Genomic DNA, 24,665 nt, shown 5'->3' on the forward strand with positions numbered 1-24,665 from the left:
CAAAATTTGTGTTAAAATGTGATTTTAAAAAAAGGGTTAAAATCTGGTTTCCACACCTGAGAGTCCAGACCATGGTCTGTGTTTTTGTTCCATTGCATACATTTGGTTCGGTCTGTTTCACGCTGTCATTAATGCAAATGGACTAACAGACTTTACATGACGAACCTACGTGATATCGTCATCAACTACGTGGTTTGCCTGTCTCTGTAGTTTACGTTGATTGGTCATTTGGCCGGCGGGCGTCTGACGTCAACACGTTGAATAATGCGAGTCTTGAATGTTGTAAACAATGAATGAAATCGTCATTCCCACTATCATATCATTGTTGATTTTCTTCTACCAAAAGCGACAACTTGAAGAGCTGTAATAAGGCTGGTCCGAGTTCATCTTGAGTTTTATCATTAGACGACAACTTTATTGTTGTCGACAGGAAGGGAGAAGAAAGTATGCAATCCTGCGAGCCATTGCAACACCGACTCGGGAGAGAAGGTATGTGTTGTAAAACTCTTGAAAAGATGAGCTGTCAGTAGTGAGGTATAACTTTATCTACAATTTTATGAATTTTTTCCGTGCTTGGACAATCTCCATTCAACATAATAATGGACACTTCTACTCCTCGCGTAAAGCAGCTACCGTTAGCCCACCCTGTCCAGGCTGCTGCTTAATTTCGGTAGCGTGAGATTGTTGTGGGCTCTTCCGCGGCTCATTTTGTTATGATGATGGATTTCCTTTGCTAGTAGTCATGTCGTAACTTCCTGTCATTGATACGAAGGTCTGAACCTTTCAAAATAATGCTTTCACACTGGGCAAGACCATGGTTCTGTTTGGTCTGGACCGAGAACACCTCTTTTGGTCTGACCAAGGTCCAGCTGTTTGGTCCAGACCATGGTCCAGGGGAGGTTTCACACCTATCATTTTGGTTTGGACCAAACAGAAAAGTCCGAAAGTCCGGACCAAACGACGTAGGTGTGAAAGCTCCCTTAGTTTTTTTTTATTTTTTTTTTTAAGGCAGCTGGTGACCCCTTCTCAGTGTCTCGTGACCCCCAATGGGGTCCTGACCCCAAGGTTGAGAACCACTGGTGTAAACAACAGTGATAACATTGCACACCAGTGAAATCAATCAGTCTTTAAAAATCCTTGTCTTGGAAGGATTTCTCCAAAAAGTGCTCCTTTAGTGACCTTAGATGCCATTTCCCAGCTGAATGACAAACTTCGGTTGTCAGAAATACCCACCTGTACATAGGCGAGGCCTTTAAATACTGCAGCCACTGTTTAAACTTCTACTAGAGCGTATGAGTCAACAGGTTGCTTGAGATTGTTGATTGCTATTTCACTGCAAATGCTTGGCTCCAGGGTTTGAGTAGCCTCCTTCTAGGCCCGGCTGTTCAGATTCATAGGAGTGGGATTGCTGTTTCCACTTCTGCTAGACCAATTTCACCAGCTCTGAAATCATCCTTTTATGATTTTCCTCCTTCTTCTTCATCTTCTATCTACATTGCTTCCTCCATTGTTCATTTCATCATCATTCCTTGACCATCCTCATCCTCCTCCATCATTTTCTCCTTGTCCTTTTTCACTCTGACTACTTTCCTCTTCATTTGCCTCATTTTCTTCCAGTTCCTCTTTCTGCATCTTCTCTTCCTTTCATTTATATTTTTATCAATCTACTCCTCTCCTCCAGTACCCTCTCCTCTGTTTATTTCCTCTCTGTCCACTCATCTTCCATTTATTTCCCCCCAGCTTCCTTTATGCCACAACCCCCCGTGTCTTCCCTTCTCCCTCTGCTGTTTTTTGTCTTTGTTATACGCCTTTCTCTTTTTATTTTCTTCATCCTCTCCTCTCTGTCACCCTGCTCTCTCACCATCTTTGTCTTTCTCCATTTTCACCTGTTCTAACCGTCACCTATCCCTCCTTCCTCCTCTTCTCTGCCCGTCTTTTCATCACATCATAAAGTGTGAAAGGTGCGTGATCAGTGAAGCTTTATTGACACGTGCAAACGGACAAAAGCATTTACAGACTGAGCGAGGGGGTCGGGATCTTTGACTGTAGAGAAAGTGGAGATCAGCCTGTTCATGATGAAGAAGAGGAAGATGAGAAGGTGTCAGCTTGCATTTCGATCCTCATTGTTCAGGTTTGATTCCGTTGGCTGCGTTTAAATCAGCTCCATCACTAATTCACCACTACAAACTAAGAATAATCTTCAGTCGTGTGTACCTGTGGTTGTTACATTGATTGTTCGTGTTCTGCCCCAGGGATGTGTTGTTTTCTGCAGCTCTGTAATTGGTTGCAACTTAACAGCTACAACTCCTGCAACACTCATGATTAGAGAGACTCCTCCAGAACTCTGGGCTGTGTTCCTGTTAGTGCTGGGTTATTGTAAAATTGCATCAATAATAGAACAAGAAGGGTCCCCGTTCAAAATCAGTATTTGGCCCCAAACAGCCAAAATACCTGGGAATTGATGTGTTTTGCATGTTTGATCAATAATGTTATCAGAGATGAGGATTATAGTGGCACTTAAAGAGCAAAATACTGCAATTATATAAGATAAATAAAGGAATTTAAGAGCTCTTTCACATTAGGCATGATTGTTATACTAATTGCTATTAGTAGCATTGCTAAGGGCCTAAGCACACTTCCACATGTGCACAGTCTGATTCAGTAGACCAACGATGTCAAACTCAATCACAGCAGGGGCCAGATTCTGGATTCAGGACTAACCTGAGGGCCTAACAGGGTCACCTTTTAAACCAGAAACTGTCAACCTCATTTTACCAGAAATAAAATATGAAATAAAAAGCACAGATGATAAATGATATTGACATTTTAAAAGTTAAAAAGATAAGTTTAAAGGCTCACAATCTGAAAAAAAATTTATTTGGTAGTTCAAAAGGTCAAAACATGACATTGAAAATTATTTTTAAAGGCAAATATAATATAATACAATATAATACAAGAAAGTCAAAATCATGAGTTTAAAAGGCCAAAATATGAAATGAAATTTGTCATCATGAAATTAAAAGTCGAAATATGATTCAAATTTTTAAATAGTGGAAAGGTCAAACTGTAGGATTATGTCACAGTTTGGAGTTGAAAATATGAGGTAAAATACAAAGTAATTTGTTAAATAGTTCAAAATCTGAATTAAAAAAATCAGAATTATGAATCTTTAAGCTCAAAATATATGAAAATTCAAAACTGAGTTGAAATGCAAGGACACATACAAGGAGAATGTTGAAATCATAAGTTCAAAAGGTCAAAATATGAGATCAAATTTGAAACCATGAGTTTAAAAGTCAAAAATTTTAAATTTTAAATTGTGAGTCTGGCAGTTCAAAATATGGGGTTAAAAAGCAAAAATCAGGAGTTGAAAATGTCAAAGTATGGGCTAGAATTCAAAATGATGACTTAAAAAGTTAAAAATATTATTTTAATTCAAAATTGGGAGTTTTAAAGGTCAAAATATGACACAAAAACTAAAAATTATGGATTTAAAATGTCAAAATATGAGAAAAAAATTGAAATCATGTATTAAAAGATTCAAAATATGGGATTAAAAAGCCAAAGTAAGGAGTTGAAAAGGTCAAAATATGACTGAAAATTTAAAACTGGGAATCTAAAAGATAAAAATGTGACTTATAAAGTCCAAATTATGAGTTGAAAAGGTCAAAGCATGAAATGAAAAGTCAAAATCATAAGTTTGAGTCGTATTTTTTAAATGCAAAATTGAAAATGTGAAATTACAACACAAATTAATTTCTTTTCCCACATTCCTGAATTCTTATCTAAATATTTTTACTCCTTACTTTTTCAGATTTTATGACTTAACAAGGATTTCTTAAATCATCAAGGATAAATTTATATTTCTATGCTTGAGGAAATCTGCAGACTTCATACTGATGGGCCAGTTCTAACAGAAATATGAGATCATCTTGCGGGCCGGATTTAACTGTTAAACTGCCAGATTTGGCCCACAGGCCTTGAGTTTGACACCCCTACATTAGACATTAGTCTGCGTGTAGCTGGCGGCAAATCTGTCAAGTAAGAAGGATAATCATGGCGAGTGCTTGGGTTGGCATCTGTTTATGCTCCGTGCAGACAACGAGGTCCATCCTGCTGACCATGATGAACTTTTATTATTTTAAACCTCAGATGGAGAGATAGAAATAGTCACACCGTGACCTAAAATGGCAGCATACTAGCAATAAAAATAATGTGCATTAATACATTTTTCCAAATTATTTTGCATTATTTTGTAGTCAACATCAGACATGGTCATAGATATCAAATATTGATTATGTTTGGGGATTAACCCTTTCACTGCCAGTTAAAGACCAAAAACCCCCATTTTTTTAAAATGTAAACACACAAAAAAAGAAATATTTTTGACATACTACATGCAAATTTGATTTCCTTGAGGGGGATTATCACAGCCCTGTCAATAATGAGCAAACCTTTGATTTTCATGCATGATTTTATTTTCTGATTTTGTCAGATTGTTCCAATATTAACTCTATAGTAAATCAGAAAAAAGCATACAGAATATTGGAATGTAACGTGTTTTATTATGTGACAAGTCCCAGGAAGAGTAGCTCTAGCTCTGTGCCAAAGCTAATGGGAATTCATATCAGCTATAAACATCATGGCAACTGCCATGACAAAAACCTCAAAACTGACTAAGTGCACTCCCACAAGGCAATCCGTCCCATGTCGAAGCAAGTTTGACCTCCCAAAGCCCAGTCTGTTGAGCAGTGTGAGTGCTGCATACCATGCTAAAGCATGGCACTCCCTATTGGCCCATGCATTGATGGAAGAGGAGGGCTTGGGCACAGCATGATAGCTCATGCATGTGCACACACATGCAGCATAATGTTGGCATGACATAGTGATGGAAATGACTTTCTCTCAGTTATTTTAAATGACAGTGTAGTGTTAGAGAGTGGTATCTTACCTGAAAATAGGCCACAAAGTGAGTAAAGATACTGTCATGTTGTCTGTGTATTTCTCCATTGTTCTGACTCAGAGGTTAGTAGCTGGTCTTATAAACTGTGTTAAAAAGTGACTTATCCATGCTCATGCTTGGTTGGGCTTGAAGTAGTGTGACCAGCAGGGGGCTGTGAAGGGGAACAATCGTGCTTTTGCGCTGTGAGGGGCAGCTGGGCCTAGAGCTGTGGTTTTCATTTTTATTGCCCAAGGACCACCTGAGATCAAGCCGACATCTTGAGGCACATCATATGCAAAATAGCCTCTTTAACACATGCTGCAGTATCTTTAGTTTTTATTTAGTTGTGGCAATAATGTCAAATTCCCACGGCTCACCTAGATTTGCCTCAAGGCACACTATTTTAGATGCACAGGCCTGGTGTGAGAGTACCCTGCTGTTGTTTACACACAAAAGAGGAATGCATGAATATTTCTAAGGCTGCTGCTGCAGGTGATTACACACATCAATGGATGGGCAGTCTGAGCACATGTTGAAGTCATAATTGTATGCATTATAAGGACTAGAGAGTTAGCGTATTGGCTCTGCATCAGTGTGATAGACAATCATGGAATCAACTCTTACATTCATATTTCATATTTTTTATTTTTCTTCATTTGCATCTGTGTTTTGATTCCATCAAGCCATTTTCATCATTGTCTGTGCTTTATTTCCGTCGTCTGACAATCAGCTCTGCTAGAATTTGGAAAGTCCGAGCCAAGATGAATGATTTTCTTGACACGTTGTAATAACACTTGTGCTGTTCAATCAAATGCTCAACAAGAGATAAAAACAACCTTTAGAGTCTACTGACTCCTACTCCTTCCTGATTTAGAGAAGCTTTCTGTCCAAAAGCTGCAGACAAGCTCTTCATGTGCTTAAAACATTAAAGTGCACTTAGTGGAGACCAAGGTTGTAAAAATGTTTGATAGCTTTTGAAACCATGTTTTTAAATTAAACTGAAGCTTTTAAAAGTACCCTGCATATTATGAAGTATTGATTTTATTAGATTAACATTAATGTCTTCTATATGTGTGCTGTACAAAGAGACAGAGAAATCTTACCGTTTTGTGCAATGCACTTTGGGTAGTGAAGTCATGTGGCTGCATTGTTCTTCCTCCCACAACTTTGAGATTGTACTCATACTATCTATAGTAGTTTTATCCTTTTTGTCCTCTCTACTGAAACAGCACTTTGCTTTAAATCAAAATACCGTAATTTCCGGACTATAAGCCGCTACTTTTTTCTCATGCTTTGAACCCTGCGGCCTATACAACGATGCGGCTAATCTATGGATTTTTACATAGATTAGTTACAGCTGACGGCCACTAGGGGACCTTCTAAATCTATGGATTTTACAGGTTACGGTACCCCACCTTTAAACTCTATGGGCTCTATGGCCGGTCCATGTCCCCCACCTTTAAGAGGCGGGCTCCAGCAGGAAATGCTGGAGGCCGGAAAAGAGTAAGACAGGCAGTTCGCGCGAACAACGAAAGCAAAAGTGGAACCAAATGCAGTACGAGAGACAGAACGAGAGCAAGACAGACATTACGAGAGACAGTTTGCGCAAAGGAAGTTTTCAGGCACAAACCCTCATTAGGGAAAACAAACGAAGAAATGCATAGGATGCAGCTTTTAAGTTAAAGGCAGTCGATCTGGCTGTCAAAGAAGGAAAGAGAGCTGCTGCACGTACCCTTGGCATCAGTGAATCAATGGTGAGATGTTGGAGACGCCAGCATGAAGAACTGGCTCAATGCAAAAAGACGAATAAAGCTTTCAGAGGTAATAAAAGCAGATAGCCCGAACTTGAAGACTTTCTTGAAGATTGGCTGAACACAGAGAGAGCAGACGGCCAAGGTGTTTCCACCGTGCCACTGTTCCACCTGCGGCTTATAGTCCAGTGCGGCTTGTATATGTACACATTTGGTTTTCCCCTAAATTTAGCTGGTGCGGCTTATATTCAGGTGCGCTTTATAGTCCGGAAATTACGGTAGGTTTAAAGAGGACAATGACAGCCTGCATGTGCATATATTCTTTAAATTGTCACCAAAATGTAGAAATTTAGTGTGATTTTGTACATTAATCATTTAAAATACTCTTATGTTAATCTACTAAAGTAAACATCTCTTAATGTGCAGGGCTCAAAATTCAAAAGTCATCTATTTCATGAAAGTGATGTGTGTAGTATAAAGGAATTAATCTGTAAATAGTTGCAGGTTAACATCTGCACACTTTCACACAAGAGCATTGATTTTTACCACCGAGAGCGTTCTAACAGTATTTAAGTTAAAATGACTAGAATACCCAACATTTGGGTACGGTAAATGGATTAAGCTAGTAATTATCATGGTAAATAGATTAATTAGTACAAATATGCATATGTGGTAAAGCATATTACAGCAGTCATTTAAGCTACTTTAAACTGATCAATGAGTACAAATATGCATATGTGGTAAAGCATTTTACTGCAGTCATTTGAGCTACTTCAAACTGATCAGTGATTTTAAATATGCATATGAGGTAAGGCATTTTACAGCAGTGATTCAGCTACAGTTAAAAGATTTAATAGTTCAAATGTGCATATGAGGTGAGGCATTTTACCACAGTGATTTTACAGCAGTGATTTCAGCTTAGTCATTAGATCAATTAGTCCAAATGTGCATATTAGTTGAGGCCTTTTAAAGCAGTGATTTAAGATAAAGTTCATGGTCAGTTAGTGCAAATACAAATGTGAGGTGAGGCATTTAACAGCAGTGAATTAAACTTAGATATAAGATCAGTTAGTGCAAATATGCATATGAGCTGAGGCATTTTACAGCAGTGATTTAAGCTATAGTTAATATATTAATTAGTGCAAATAAGCCTATAAGGTTATGAATTTTACAGCAGTGATTTAAGCTTAGTTATTACATTAATTAGTGCAAATGTGCATATGAGATGAAGCATTTTACAGCAGTGATTTAAGCTATTGCTAATATATTAATTAGAGCAAATATGCCTATAAGGTGTTAAATTTTACAGCAGCTATTTAAACATAGTTATTACAGCAATTAATGTAAATGTGCATATGAGGTTAGGCATTTTACAGCAGTGATTTCAGGTATAGTTTATATATTAATTAGTGCAATTATGCCTATAAGGTGATGAACTTTACAGCAATGATTTAAGCTTTTTTATTAGATCAATTAGTGCAAATGTGCACATGAGGTTAGATATTTTACAGCAGTGATTTAAGGAACAGTTAAAAGACTTATTAGAGAAAATGTGCATATTAGGTGAGGCATTTTAAAGCAAAGATTTAAGATAAAGTTCATGATCAATTACTACAAATACACATGTGAGGTGAGGCATTTAACAGCAGTGAGTTTCCATCAAAATGTTGCCAACATATTTGTACAATTAGGAGTATTTAAGAGTTTCTTTCTGCAGTTTTTGGTCATTAAAAACAAGAATGAAAACACTTGTTGTCATGGTCTTCTGTATTCTTGCTGTTGTATTCAACCTGGCATCAGTTACATTTTTCTGTACACAGAAATTCACTTTTCTGGTTTCATGACAGCAGTGGAGACTTAAAAGGCCTTTTTCTATTCCTGTCTACAATAATTTCTCAGTATTATTGATCAGTGATATTGATGAACTGTTCAGATTTGATTGATCAGTGTTATTGATGAACTCTTCAGATGCTCTGCTGCTTTTTTTCTTGCCTGTGATCTTCTTCACCGCTCTTCTTCCTCCTTTTCTTCCTTCTTGTCTCTTTCACGTCTTTTCCGTTCCTTATCTGCACATCTCATCTGTTTTTTGGCTCCTCTTGTTTTTGATTTGCTCCACCTCCTGCAACCTCCCACCTTCCCTCCCGTCTCACCCACCTGCTTCTCCTCCCCCGTCCTCCCCCACTTCCTCCCCACCCCTGGATGAACTTATAGTTGAGGCCCCGCCCACTCAGTATAGACCCGCCCACACGCCTCCCCCTTCTCCGCACCCTCCTCCTGCTCCTCCTGCTCCTTCTGGCACCCCCTTGACTTACTCCTCCTCCTCTGATCCCCCACCAGTGTCCCCCAGCCCAGGCGTTGCCCTCCCCTCTGCCCCCCGCGACCTGGTCCCTGTCCTAGTGTCCAGCCGATTTGTCCGTCTCAGCTGGCGCCCCCCAGAGGAGACCGGAGGAGCTGTGCAGACCTATGGCATCTACTACTCCCAGGACGGAGTGGAGAGGTAAGAAAAGTTTTGTTTTTCTCCATCATCAGTGTTCTCTCTTTAACTTTGGCTGACATTGATGTGTCCTTAAAGCCTCATCCTGTTACATTCATCCCAGTAATCTCAGTCCATATGTTGGCGGGTACTTATGAAACAGAGGTTTTCCTCCTTCATCGTCAAAGGGAAAACAAACCTATCCTCTGGTGATGTTCCTAGGGGTACAATTTACTGTCAGATTAAATGCAATATTTAACAAAGTTAGCTAGTCTAAAGTAAAATAAATACATTCTGCAAACTTGACTTCACATGCAACGCTAAAACAACATCACACCATAAAGGTGCAAAGTTAGTGAGCACAATGTGGCTTACATTAGCGGTGCTTATGCTGCAGGCTATTAATCCTGTTTGCAGATTAACATCCAGATTCTTGAGCTGAATACCATCACACAATGCTTTGGTTAGATGTGATATAACCTGACAGCCTTTTATAACCTGCATCCTCATTTTCTAGATTAGCATAGTGCTCAATCACACTGTTTCCAGGAGATGCTATCAGTGCTTTAGCAGTTAGCTGTTAGCCGTCCTAGTAAAGAGCATTGTAGCAGCAAGACAGTTGTGCTTTAGCAGTGGCTGGTGGCAGGTAGTTTGGACCAGTGGTGCTCTAGGAGAGGGGGTCTGAGAGGGGGTCTCCAGATGCCTTAAAAATAACTAATATGTTTCAAAGTACACATTGCCACGCAACACCGATTCTGCCAAATTTTAAACAGCTTTCATCACTTTTCCCAACCAATTTTGCCAATTTTGCCACATTTTTGCCACTTGAAAACTATTTTTGTTCATTTTAAACCCTTCCCACAACTTTTCCTGCCTGGTTTTGCCATTTCTAATCCAATTCTTGCGACTTTCCACATATTGTTGCCTCTATTGGCACAATTTTGCCACTAGTAACCATTTTTTCCACCAATTTTTGCCCATGTTAACCATATTTCACTATTTGTTAAGCCCATTTTTGACAGTTTAACCCATGACTGCCAACTTCTGCCTATCTTTCTGCCTCAGTTTACCCGTTTTTGCCTGTTTAACACGAGAACTGCCGAGGGGTAAAATTATCTTACTCAGTGTGGAGTATCATTTTAAGGACTGTAAAGGTCTTTACACACTGGGTCCATTTATTTTGTCCGAATTTTTTGCACATTAAGAAATAAAATCGAGCTCATGTTGTTCTAATGATGTTTGCACACTCACGCCGAAATTTTCGTCCGTCATATTTTTTTCTGAACAGTCTTGATTTTATGCAAAATTTCACATCAATTTTCACTTGGGTGACCGATGATTCACAACAGTGAGCACTGCTTCCTTCTCGTGTACTCACCCCCGTCCAACCCTTCCCTCTCTTGCATCGAAACCTCACTTCAGACACCGTAGTTTGCCCGTGTTTTATGTGGGTATCAGCCATGGAAATACGGCAGATAATGGTAATTTGTAACCTACTCACAGGTCATAACAGAGACTGAATTATAAAGTTGCTCTCTCTGTTTCTCTGATTTGGATTAGCGCTTTAAAGCATGAGCAGGTTCTGTATGATGCTCTCTGTCTGGATGGATCCAGCAGGATTTTAAAGGAGTGACAGAGACACGGGCTCGCAGTACGAAACAATTTGGCACATTCTACAAATATTCGTGGTGAAGGCAAATAAAAACGCATCGGGTCCAGCGTGCAAGGTCCGAGTGCGTGACGTTTTTTCAGATTATGGATCTGAAAAAAACGTATGAACTTTAGTCATTGACTAAAGACCTTTAGGCTTTGACTTTTCCTTAAAATTTGATTTATAGCACCTGGTGTCATAAAAAATCTTTGCTTAAACCCAAATTTTATTAATGGACATTAATATATAGAACTGTCACACAGGTAAGATTTACCCCATTTTCCCACTGTTTTATTTCCCCCAGCAATAAATAGACAGGACCATGGAAATACCTTCTCTCTTTTGCATCAATGCCTAATCAAAAGTCATTGATCAACCTCCATCATGGATACAACAGGGTAAAAAAAAATATATTCACCGCTGATAAATGAAAAAAGATCATTTCACTGCTTTTAATATAAAGAATCTGGTGGTGGGGAAGTTTCAGGATTAGCACTAAGTCCAAAGACGATTTTCTATGTGACGGATCATCTTCCAACAATGATCTAGTTCTCTTTTTCTGGTCAATAAACTGTTAAATGTCATCGGTTAATTAATAGTCCTTGATCAGTGCAATTAATGAAAATCAAGGCATGTTAATAAAAGGGTAAATTTGACCTGCTGGCTGTTTTAGGTATATAAAGATCCATGGCGTTTTTTTTTTTTTTTTTTTTTGCCCATTTTGCCATTTTCTGTTTATTTTTTGCCACTTTAATCTAATTTCGGCCACTTTTATTCGATTTCTGCTACTTTCAAAATCCCATTTCACCACCTTTTCCACTAATTTTAGCCAATTTAACTCATTTTAATTCTGTTTAAGAAAAGAGATTTAGATTTTTAAGAAGGCTATATATGGCACAAAATAATAAAAAAATAGAGTAGCTATTATTCAGGTTAAGTATAAAATATGGATACCACAGATTAACCTAGTGATGGACCAGATTTTGCTGACCTCCACAGCCCCACAGTTTGGCGTGGCTCCAGAAAGCTCTCCCCTTTATGGGCATCCATGTCTGCACATGACTATTTTTGATTGTGTATCAGGTACAGTTAGTGTCCCCGGTCTCTGATACCTTTGTTTTCGGGGTTGTGGGCTGAAAAGGTTGAGAACTACTGCTTTAGACAAAGCTGAATTCTGGTGCAGACAACAACAGGATCTGAATTCAACCATTTTGCCAGCTAATCGCCTACAGTCCACACACACTCTCACAAACATCCCTGTCCACATAAAAACACAGAAATGCACTTGTATGTGCTGTTGAGAGCATGCCGTGTCAACAGTAGTCCTCCTGTGCAGGAGAAGAAGCTCACTCTCTTGATATGGGAAAAATTTCCTTGCAATGATAATTTCACTTTCAAAGTTGCCCCATTAACCCTAACCAGACCCTCTGAAAGTCCAGATAGTTCAGCTATTGTTCCCTCCCACTGTTACTTCTATGTTGCGCTCGCCTGAAAATGGCAGCAAACTGATCTTAAGTTAAACTGGATTTTTTAAGCTCTATTGTCCCATAAAGTGAACATACTGGCATGTCTGTAAGGTTGAGTTACTGCTGACGTCTGCACATTAACATCTTCAGAACAGCATGCATGCAAATGTTGAGAATGAACCATTATGCATGTTCATGGTCTAAATCAAGTGTTGCAGCATGAAAACATTCACTCATTATGGGCCACTGTGATCATGTTAGATAAAGGGATGTGTAGCAGGAAAAAAAAGAAGTTCTAATGCTTCAGGAAGTCCGGACCATCGAATATAAGACGTGGACTCCTATTGGTTTTATTTTTCATGCCTCTAGTGCAGCCTTATGTTGCTTTCACAACAATCCTGGACAGAACAACCAGCCCAGAATCAGATGAACATTTTTATCCCAAGGCCACACATGGCTTGCTGAGAAGGGTTTTTGAACCCATGCTGGAGACTTGACGGTGTCTGAGTCACTCTCGACTTGTAGTAAAATGGACGACAGACTAATGGCATAGAGTTGTAAAGTAACAGTATGTCAAAGAAAACAGTCTTTCCCTCTGATCGCGGCGCTGCGGCTAACAGCAGCTCTGAACGTTTGTTAGAAAAAAAGCTCTGGGTGACATATTGGCGAGTCCCCCGCTGATGTTAAATGGTAACCTCTGACAGTCGGGGCTGCGGCTGAAGGCTTTCACATCCAGGCTTTTAAGCTTTGTTTCCTCGGGGAGCCGCCGCTCTGCTAGCTCTGAACAGTTTACCGGACAGAGCAGCCACTGAAGTTTCATCATGAACTGATCCAACAGAGAGATTGTGTCAGTCTTAATCACTTAGAGAAGATACACAGGCTGAGGTTTTGTCACTTCTAATGACTCAGAGAAAAATACATGGGCAGGTTTTTGCAGCTCTAATAACTTTCAGAAAACGAGACGGGAGGGAACGAGACAGTGAGAGATTACAGGAGGGAGGGAGATGGCAGGAAGGCCGAGTAGGGATAACATTTTTTGTCAGTTGTAATGACTTCCAGGAAATGTATTGACAATAAAAAGGACAAACTGAAAAAGAAGGAAAGTGGGAAGAATTAGAGGCACAGAAAGGGCGGATGTGACTCTAGACTAAAGAGGATTTGTGCCGACTCTCCATGTCAGAGCCCGGCCTGTCTTACTTTGTGTTATTATTCTCAGATTAGGTTCGGGTGCTCAGAGATGATTCTATTGTGAGTCAGCTCTACTGTAGGTGTTTAAAGAGGTTTCTTTTATGAAGAAGATGTTTACTTCAACTTGAGACTTGGCCTTGTGGCAGGGTCATCCACAAATCATCTTTACCTTTTAGATAATCCCATTTAACTTTATGAAACAAGAAGACACACGAGATATTCCTATAAAATCAGAGCATAACTACATCTAGATGAAGGCTTATTCCTCCAAAAACCTCTCAGTATTAACCTCTTAAGACCCAGCATCCACATATGAGGACATTAGGTTCTGGCTTTCTTACAACATAGTTATAATTTCTACTCTCAGAATTTTTTTTAGATTATTGTCAAGAACATCCAATGAAGTTTAAGTTACTCACTTGACAAAATATCTTAGAACATAACATCTTTATTAAAAACATAACCAAAATGGGTTCAAGTGGCAAAATTGGCAGGAAAATGGTGCAGCTACAAGTGGCAAGAATGAGTGTAACAAACCAGTGCAGCTATTTTTAATTTTAGTCTTAGTTTTGGTCTTTAAATGAAGTGTCTTTTAGTTTTAGTCAAATTTTAGTCATTTCTATCCCTTTTAGTTTTAGACTGGTTTAGTTGACAAAAACTCAAAACATTTTAGTCTAGTTTTAGTCCATAAAAAGTCCTCATATTTTAGTCCAAGCATTTATTTTCTTGCCTAAATCTGGTACCAAATCATGGTAGTGTGTTCTCTGCACTCTGCCAAACCTTGGTCCCTGCTTTCTACAGCTGAGAGGCAGAAGAGATACAGCTGCGTTGTTTTTTGACAGATTTACCCACAGTGGAGAAATGTGTATTTTGAATGTCCGACGAAAACTAAATCACATTTGAGTCTAGTTTAAGTCATATTAACAAAAACTCACCCCATTTTTTTCAGTTTTAGTCATCACAGATCTGTTTTTGTTAGTCTTAATCTAGTTTTTGTCTTGGATAAAAGGCTGTCGACGAATATTTTTAGTCATGGTTTTAGTCAACAAAATTAACACTGTAACAAACACTTGAATTTGGTTAAAATTGGCAAAAATACATGAAAAAAAATATGAAAATGGGTTAGAAGAGGCAAAGATGAGTTGATAGAGACACTATAGGCAGGAAAAACAAATGTAACAATGGGTCAAAAGTGGCAAAAAATGGTTAAAATTGGCAAATAACCAGCAGGAAAAATGGTAAGAAGGTGTAACAACTGGAAAGAATGGATTTAAAATGGAAAAAATGGACGTAACAAACAGTGAAATACGTTAAAAGAGATAAAAACAAATCAACAGTGGCATTTATAGATGGGGACGTTGCAAAAATGGGTCAAAAGTGGTAATGAATGGGTAAAAAATAAGATATAATGAATTAAAAAGTGGCATAAAATGAATTAAGACGCATACATGGGCAAAAAAGGCAAAATATGTTTATAAAATATTTTCAGTTGCAAAAAATGATTAAATAATGGGTTCGAAATTGTTTCAAAGTGACAAAAGTGTGTGTAAAGTGGTGAAAATTTTGCTTACACTAGCAAATATGGGTGTCGTTAACAGCTATCTGTGGTTAAAATTAGCAAAAAGCTTTTAATAGTGAGAAAAATAAGACAACAGAGGCTATAATAGGCAAAAAAGTGGCAGAAATGGAAGGAAAAAGAAGTACAGTGGGAGGAAAAAGAGGCAAAAATGGGCAGAATCCCCGGCAGAAAATTGGTGAGAAGGAGTAACTACTGAAAAGAATGGATTTAAAGTGACAAAATGGGCGTAAAAAACAGTGAAATCAGTTAGAATGGGCAAAAATAGGTGTACAAGGTGTTGGAAAGGGTTAAAGAGGCAAAACTAAATCAACAGTGGCAATTATTAAGGGAAAATTGGCAAACATGGGTCAAAAGTAGCAAAGAATGGGTAAAAAATAAGGTAAAATGGGGTTAAAAAGTGGCATAGAATGGATTTAGAGGCAAACATGGGTTAAAAAGTTATGTTTAAAGTTGCAAAAAATGATTAAAAAATGGGTTTAAACATGGCAAAATTGTCTCAAAGTTGCAAAAGTGTGTGTAAAGTGGTTAAAATTGGCAAAAATTAAAAAGAGGTTTAATAATTGCAAAAATGAGACAACAGAGGCTACAATAGGCAGAAAAAGTGGCAGAAATGGGAGAAAATAGGGTACAGTGGGAGTAAAAGGGGCAAAAATGGGAAAAGGGATTATGTGGGATTTATATTGTACAAAAAAAGGTTAAAAATGGTAAAAAATGAGACAAAAAGTGATAAAAAGGGGTTAAAATCTGGCAAAACAGTCTTTTAAATTGTAAAAATTGGTAAAAATGTACAAAACTAATGAAAAGCAGCAAAGAGAAGTGGCAAAATGGTTGGAAAAAGTGGTTTAAATGGGTTAAAAATGACACAAATAAAGCTTTCAACTTTGGAACCCTATAACAGTTCGACACACTTTTCAGCTCCAAAATGAATATAATGTTAGCGAGGATGCTAGCACCAATGCTCAAGTGTGTACAGACCGTTCTCTGGGTTTGTCGGGGTCCCAGACAGTTCTGTGGTCTGTCAGGATTTTTAGCACCTCACAGCTTTCACAGCCTTCTCTCAGGCATCAAATTCAGAAAGAAAAAAAAAATTAAATACATTTTACTCAATGTCCCAACTTTTTTGAATAGAGGTCTGTAAAACGAAAACAAAAACTGGTAACTACATGTAGGTTGTAACTGAGAACGTTACTGTCTCCATAATTTAAAGCTGGTGAAGCTTCTCTAGCCCTCAGAGTGCAGACTCATGGGTGTGATGCTACGTAAAGATGATGAAGATTCATCACACAGACATCAGTCTGATGAGTTTAAAAAAGAGATCAGATAAACAAAGAGAAAAATCAGCAGAGAGATGGGCTGAGAGGGTGAAACCGGAGCAGAAACAGGCCCGTCTCAGTGTGTTTTATTTGTTTCTGATTGGACCGTATGATTGCAGACTGTGGCCTTTGAAGGTTAAAGAGGATCCTCAGTGTGTGACACAAACAGACCCGCTGGTTAACTTGACATCCAGCTCGCCCTCTCTGCTTTCTCTCTCAGCGCCTCGGAGGAAAATATGGATCCATGAGCCCCAAGAACTGACTCTCCTTTTGTTTTCTGTAACCTCCGTGCCTCTCAGCTGCTGAGGAGGGGGATGAGGATTTGTTGTTGACGGTCTCTCTAACACTGGCGCTACCTTTCACATGACTTTTAGGAGAGATGGTCACAATCTACATCTGCTTTTTAATTGTTCATCTGGGTCAACATCTGATGTATGAAAATACATTTATCGTTGAACCATTATCAGTGCTGCTCATTTATTCAGGGGCCAGGCATGGGGCTGCATTTAAAGCCTCAAGTAAGGAGGCTGCGGTGAGCTCAACATGAGGAAATCTTAATCCCACACAGCAGAGGCATAAAAGTCCCTCCACAGATATTTTCTTTCTTCACGGTGAAGTGAGCAGGAAAAGTTGAAGCTGCAGAGGAGCATGCTGCTGCGTGCAGCTGTCTCTTCAGTGATTTAGTGATTAGTCGAGGACTGAGAGGCTGCAGAGGTGCCGTAATCTGAGGATTAGCCGCAGTAACCGAGGGATTACACAGATTACATCTGATTAGAGCCAAGATAATCTGTATGCTTACAAAATAAAACTCTGTCCTCTTTTGAATGTGGTGTTTTTAAAAGTTTCACCTTCAAGGAAAATCCTGTTTGATTCTCAGATCATTTTTAATGTGTTCAGGCAGAAGGCGCAGTCACATTAAAGCAGGTTCTTCTAGTAAGTTTTTAGATTTCGATGTTTGTAATGAAAGCATAACATTGTTTTTTTTTTTGTTTTTTTTTAGGGAGCGATCAGTGAATGTGTCGGAGCCAGAGTCTCTCGAGTTGACCGTGTCCAACCTGAAACCAGAGGAGAGCTACAGCTTCAGAGTCATCGCCTACAACGACGTTGGGCCAGGAGAAAGCTCCGCCCCCTTGAAGATCACCACCAAACCAGACCGTAAGACACCCAAAAACTTCACAGTCACATTTTTTTCCCCTGACAGCTAAAATAAAATGATTAAAAATGAGCTGTATCATATTTTTAACACTCCAGACCTCCACTGTCATTTCCTTCTGCTGTGTTTCAACCATCAGCCACTGATGACTCAGTCATTAATCAGCTGTTCAAGGCTGGCAGACAGCACTTTTTTCATATCTGTTGCATTTTTCCTTTATTAGAGAGAGAAAAGCCAGTGGATTAGTGATGGGAAGTCCGGCTCTTTTCAGAGAGCCGGCTCTTTTGGCTTGGCTCCCAAAGAAGAGCCGGCTCTTTTGACTCCCAAATGGCTCTTTATTTAGGATCTTTTGCAGCCCTATATTTTACCTTAACTTTGCAAAAAATAATGGTTAGTGTGTTGAAAACCCTTTTGCATTAAGTGTTTTTGTGAGAAGCCTTATAATTGCCCAATTTTGTGCATTTATTCTGTTACAAAACCATTCTTAGGTTTAGCATTTAAATTCCACTGGTCAGGATTAGAGTTAATGTCAAGCAGATGCAGACGTGTGTTTGCACATGCGCAGTACAAATCGGGTTTCCGGGACAGATCGGGTAGCGACAACCCGATCTCTGTTTTCACGTAATGATATAATCCTTTATCCTCACATGTGATTGGCCACATGGCCGCCAAACTGACCAGAGGTGGGGCTGAGCACTGTGAGAGCTAAGCAGCGAAAGGAAAAAAAACTGGGAGCCGGCTCTTCTGATTCACTACAAAGCATCGGCTCTCAGAGCTGCAGCTTTTGCGTATGACCCATCACTACAGTGGATAGAGATGGAAACAGGGATGAGAGTTGGGAATAACATGCGGTGAAAGAGCCACAGGCCAGACATGAACCCAGACCACTCGTGTATATGGGGCATGACCTAACCACTAGACCAGGGCTATTCAATTATAAATTCAACTGGGACAAATTTCAAAATCAAGAAACGTAGCCAGGCCGAACATGTTCGGCACCCAGTAAGGAGGTGGTAATGTAATATTTGGAACCACTACAGATCAATCTGATGAAAAATATGCACTTTTTATTCATAAACTCTCTTTTAAATTTGGCAGCATGACTAAAGCACATCAAAAAGTACGTAAAAACACAACAGCCTTGAAGAGGCTTGAACTTCTACCAAACCAAACTAAACTGGTTGCAACAAGTGTCAAATCAGGCCATCCTATCTCTACCAAACATTGGGAGTGGCTTTAGGGGTCCAAAATCATGTCTAAAATCATCCCATATGTTATCAGATTAAAGATTATTCCTGCTGGGATGAACCGTGCTAAAGCTAAAGCAGCAGCAGAAAGAGTAGCAGTAACACTGTAAAAGTTTAAGTATTCATGCATGTGTTTGAACGTATTATGTCTCTTTTTGTCAACAGTCCAGGTTCCCAGCAAGGTGGAGTCCCTCCAGGCTGAGGCTCTGTCACCCACCTCTGTCCAGGTGAGCTGGGAGCCTCCAGCCCACCCAAACGGGCCCGTCCTGGGCTACAGACTGCTGTGGACCGAGAGCCCGTCAGGAAAGGAACAGGTTAGAGCTTTAACACCTTTACCAGTGCCATCGCCTTTTAGATAGAAACTCTGATGTGATGAGCTGTAACCCACTCTCTGTGTCTGCATCCAGAGTGTGGAGGTGAGCGGACTCAACTACAAGATGGATGGACTCAATAAGTTCACAGAGTACACTGTTCGAGTTCTGGCCATCAACCGCTACGGACCAGGAACGGCGTCAGAGATCGTCAGAATAACCACCCAATCAGATGGTGAGCTTGTCTTTGCTTGTCTCAGCTTTAGATCCAATGTCAGCAAATTTTAAATGAATGCATCTCTGTTAACCAGGGTTTGATTTACCATTCAGACTGTCATTAAAAAGTTCAGTTTACATTAAAATGCAAAAACGTGAGAATACAGATTTTATACCATGTGACACACAACAAACCACCAAAGTGAGTGCGTTTGAAAATGTTAAAATTTCAGTGTTAAAACTTGCTAAATACTCTTGGTTATAATTTAAACTGCTCTCACCAACTTTGATTTGTGTTTACAAGCTGACATCTTCCAAAGAAATCAGCATTTTATTAATAACTTTAATTCCAGCGCAGCTGTAGCTAAATTGACGCAAACATCTGTGCTTCTTGGATGCTGGTGAAGTCTATCATTTCAGAAACATTAACGACTATAATTTTAAAGTACAACTCATTAAATTAGGGTTATTATAAATCAATCAAAAGAGCAAAGTAAGAGCCAGTCTTCAGCTGTAATTTCAGCACAGGCAGCTCTTACATCCTCAAAATCAGAGCGCTTTACAGAGGATGATTCTGCTCTCCTTGGTTGTGTCTGGGATATAGCTGTGCAAAGTCTCACAAAAATAAATGAGATAATTCATTTAAAGGGGACATATTTTACCCTAGTTAGTTTATATTGGTCTCAGGGGTCCCCTAAACATGCCTGTGAAGTTTGTTGCTGAAAAACACACTCCAGTATTGGATTTTTACATATCTAAAAACCCCTCAGAATGAGCTGTTTCTGTGTCTGTAGCTTTAGATATTAATTAGAAGTCTGACTCCGCCCCTGACTCCACCCCTCTCAGGAAATTGATGTGGCTTAATGCAGGGGTTCTCAACCTTTTCAGTCCACAACCCCCAAAATAAAGGTGCCAGAGACTAGGGACCCCCACTGTACCTGAGGGTGGCTGAACACAGCCATGCACATTCAGGATAGTTATGTGGAGACAAGGCCGCCCATTAAGGGGGGACATGGGCGAGCCGAACGGGGGCCAGCAAAATCATGGTCCATTGTAAAGTTAAGCTGTGGTATTTTATGTTTAAACTGAACAATAACCACTCTTATCAAAGAAACAAGTTTTAATTTGTTTGTGTAATAAGTAGCCTCTTTTAAAAATGTGAATCCTTTCGTTGAAAACAGAATTAAAATACATTAAAAATAGCTAAAAAGGGTTGATAATGACAATAAATGGTGGCAAAAGTGGTGAAATTGGATTTTAAAAGTAGCAAAAATGGGTTAGAAATGCCAAAAAAAAAAAAGATAAAAGTGGCAAAATAACCAAAAAATAAAAGGCAAAAATGGGTTCAAGTTGCAAAAATGGGCATATTAAGTGGTAAAAGGGGATTCAAAAGTGGCTGAAATGGTGCTAAAGTAGGAAAAATAGGTGGAAATTTGGTGAAATGGGATGGAAATTGATAAAAACTCACAAAAATGGGCATATTAAATTGTGTCATGTGGCTTGAAAAGTGGTAGAAGGGGTTAATAGTGGCAATAATGTGTCAACAGAACCAACAATAGGCAGAGAGTTTCAAGATTTGGTTTAGAAGTGGCCAAAACAGGCAGAAAAACAGTGGTGGAAAGGGTTTAAAATTGACAAAAATGTTTTTTTAGTTGCAAAAAAAGTGTTAAAATTGATCAAACTGGTGGAAAAAAGTGTTGAAAACAGGTTAGAATTTGGCAAAATTGGTGTAAGTGGCAACAGTGTAATTAAAAAAATGCAATCAAAGGCACCTGGACACCCCCTCTCAGTGTCTCACAACCCCCAATGGGGTCCCGACCCATATGTTAAGAACCCCTGGCTTAATGGATGTGGCTCTCCTGGTAGGATCAGGATAGGAGAGCAGAACTTTCTTCCTAGTGGGCAGGGCCAACTGAACCTGGGGGTGGGGCTAACTCCCCAAATGATATCATGAGGGGTAAAATCTGAGAACAGCTTGTTTCATGACACATTTTCTGAAAGGTAGAGAAAAGGGGGGTGTTCTGGTACTTGAGGGATTATGGGCATTGTTAGAAAAGCCTGAAAAAGTGATTTTTGCATAATATGTGACCTTTAAACACATAATCAGGTGCTTAAATCCCATTTCTCCCCCTCAGACAAGCCTGTAATGGCACTTAACTCCTGTCTGAGTAAAAGATCACAGAAAAAGCATTTTCAAAGTCTCTCTTTGTTTACATCTTTGTAACCACACCTGTTGTTTTGAGTTTCATTTCTCTCCTGCTGACGTGTGTCGAGCTGCTGCTGACAACCCCACATTTCCTGACGTGTGTGTTCACAATAAAAGCACTCCAGCAATAAAAGACCTGCAGACTTTGATTGCAAAGAGCTTGTTTTTAAACTTTGCAAAGGTAGCGGCATGTGCACGGAGCTACGGTGTTTATAGCTGCACCTCTGACCTTGTCCTACTCCTCCTTTGTCTGATCTAGAAGAATCAAGATAAAGCAGAGAGTAAATCTGTGCTGTCTGGAGTGTAACTGGTTTAAACTGGTCCCAGTTTGAAGTCCTGCGGCTGCTCAGCTGAGACCAGAGAACCGCTGGACCAGGTGCTGCCTATTACCTGACACCCTGAGAGAGAGAGAGAGAGACTAGAGAATAAAAGGCTGAGCCGCAGACAGCCTCTTCATCCCTCTGTTCTGGCTCTCTCCTGCTGTCAGTGGTTTCATTCGGGGACTCGGGGGTCTTTAATTAAGCCCTGAGATGAGGAAGGAGCTGCTTCATTTTAGCCTCTTAGCCTGACACACTAATGGGGAGCACACACACATATGCACACACACGAACGAGCAGAGACGGTGTTAAGTTGGTCACAGAGAGGAGAGCATCGTAATGAATGGGATTGTTCATTAATTAGAATCTGAGTTTGACATTTTTTGAACATTTAGTTAAAATCTGCATCACCTTCAGAGCTTAATCTGTTGTGTAACTGTAGGCGAGCTCTTAAAGAGGCTGAACAGCCAATCACAGCAGTAGAATCATATCAAAGATATATCCGACCCATGTAGACGGGATGGAACATTCCTGTGAAGAGACTTGATGTGACTTCAGTGTGTTTGGGGGCTTTAAGATTAGTAACGGACAAACTGCAGCATGATTTGTTAAACTACACATGTAAAGAGCAGATGGAATAAAAATGTCTCTGTTTTCAGCCTTTTTAGCCCCCACTAAGAAGAGCTGAGAGATGGAAATGTTTTTAAAGTTGAGCAGTGACAGCTTGAGCGACACTGAGGCAGACACGGCTGTATTTTAGATGTCGACAACAACAATGAATTTGACAATACAGATTATGAAGTGAATAGGGACCCAGAGCCAAGGCTCAGATATGTTTTGAAGGGGAGAAGGATGTTGATCATGATTTTACAAAAATGTTACCAAACGTTGCTGCAAAGCCAGTGGGATTTTACTAGAGCCATTTTTTTGCCACATTTTAACCGTTTTTGACCAATTTTGCCACCAGTAACTTGCTTTTTGTTATCAATTTTTGCCTTTTTTTTTTTTTTTACCAGTTTTTGCCTCATTTATCTTGCTTTTGCCATTTCATTTTTTCATGCCTTTTAGCCATTTTTCCCCTTCCTGCACATTTAAGTGGCCTTTTGCCATTGAATGCCACTTTTCCCACTTTTGCCCATTTTAGTGACTCCTTTTTGCCACATTGCACTGTTTTTTTCACCATTTTTGCCACCTGTAACTTATTTTTTTATCAATTTTTGCCACTTTTTCTTCACATTTTAGCCAATTTTCACCCATTTTTTGCCACTTATTTGCCACTTTTTCCCATTTTAGTCCTTTTCACTCAATTGTTGCGACATTTTTAATGTTTTAGACCAATTTTGCCACCTGTAACTAATTTTTGTTACCATTTTTTGCCATTTTTCCCAAGTTTTTGCCTCATTTATCTTGCTTTTTGCCATTTTCAAATTTTTAGCCAATTTGAGCCAGTTTAAGTAACACTGCTCTACAGAATGAATGGGTGCATATTCCTACAGCAGCATCCCCAAAATCTGGTGGAAAGCCTTCCAAGAAGAGTGAAGGCTGTTGGAGCAGCAAAAGGGGGCAAACTCCATATCAAAGTGCATGGATTTGAATACAATGGTCAGGCGGCTGAATGCTTTTGTCCATATAGTGCATGTTTTTGCATTTAAGTTAAATCTTGGCTCAGTATGGAGATCTTTATTCGACCATCTGAGGCAGTATGGACCTTCTGGATGCTATACATAGTAGTTCACCATGGAAGCACCTTATCCATTTAAATATAGCCACACCTCTGAGTTAACCCTGCTTTTTATGTAAGTTTTCCTGCAAACTGGGCAAAAATAAATTAAATGAGCATCATCTTAAAAATGAAGATTTTGGCTCTCAGCAGTGAATGAGTCAGGAGTTGCTGCCTGTTGTTTCCTTTCTAACTGAGGCGTGGCTGCAGTCAGATTTACATTTACTCCGCAGACTTGCCCTTTAATTTCTCCTCTGAATGGATCCTGAGCTCAGACATGAGTGCCGAGCCCCCGCCTGGTGCTCAGCCGGGTTTTATTGCTGTAAATAAACTTCCACACAGAGACAGTGAGAGGCAGAGAATGGAGGCATCTGTCCAGCTGCAATCACAGCACAAATAAACAGCAATGATCTGAAATAACACACAGGCAGATGCAGCATGGCTGTATTGTGAACCTCACGGCTGCTTCTCGATGATAACAATGACTTGTGGGCTAATTGAATCCACAATAAAACTGACACACATAAACTCCCACATATACGCGCTCACAATCGTGCAGACAGTGAGCAGCTGAATCAATAGATAAGCTGCTGACGGTTAATCAGGCGTCTGCTTGGACAGATGCAGAGTTCATTCAAATCACAACACTTTGATTCTCAATTTTCAACGTCACACTCTGGCCCTGATTCATGGCGCAAAAACGGCACGTCTGCAGCCTGTTCATCATCATCCTGCTCCTCTTCCTCTTCTTTGTCTACAATCATTCTCCAATTTTTATCTTTCCTGATTTCATGCGCCAATTTTCTACCTTATCTGTGTGTTTTTGTTTTGTTTGTTCAGTTTTATCTCCTCCATTTGCCTTCATCTTCTCCATTATTTATCTTTTCTTTGTGTTAATCCTTTTCAAAGTTGCCATACACATCTTACTCTTATTTCTGTCTTCATTTTATTACAACAAAACTCATGAAATATTTAAGCAGAGTGAGTGCACAGATTTCTTCACACACTGTATATTTCATTTAGAATTAGAGTTACTTATGAGACAAGATGGTTCTATCTTTAACTTTGAAAACTGTTAACAAAAAGTGTGTTACAGGTGGCAAAATTGGTCAAAAAAATGTGGCAAAAAATG

General features: G+C 39.4%; 1 protein-coding gene across 1 annotated transcript in view; it reads left to right on the forward strand.

The window, feature by feature from the left end:
* dcc (DCC netrin 1 receptor) overlaps positions 1-24,665 on the forward strand; it is a 326,580-nt gene that overhangs the window by 144,441 nt on the left and 157,474 nt on the right. Inside the window, exons 8-11 of the mRNA XM_041810331.1 lie at positions 9,031-9,190; positions 17,364-17,518; positions 18,929-19,077; positions 19,171-19,309. Coding sequence (XP_041666265.1) covers positions 9,031-9,190; positions 17,364-17,518; positions 18,929-19,077; positions 19,171-19,309 — 603 coding nt within the window. The remainder of the gene's footprint in view (positions 1-9,030; positions 9,191-17,363; positions 17,519-18,928; positions 19,078-19,170; positions 19,310-24,665) is intronic.

The sequence above is a fragment of the Cheilinus undulatus genome, linkage group 17, assembly GCF_018320785.1.
Source record: "Cheilinus undulatus linkage group 17, ASM1832078v1, whole genome shotgun sequence".
NCBI classification, from domain to species: Eukaryota; Metazoa; Chordata; class Actinopteri; order Labriformes; family Labridae; genus Cheilinus; species Cheilinus undulatus.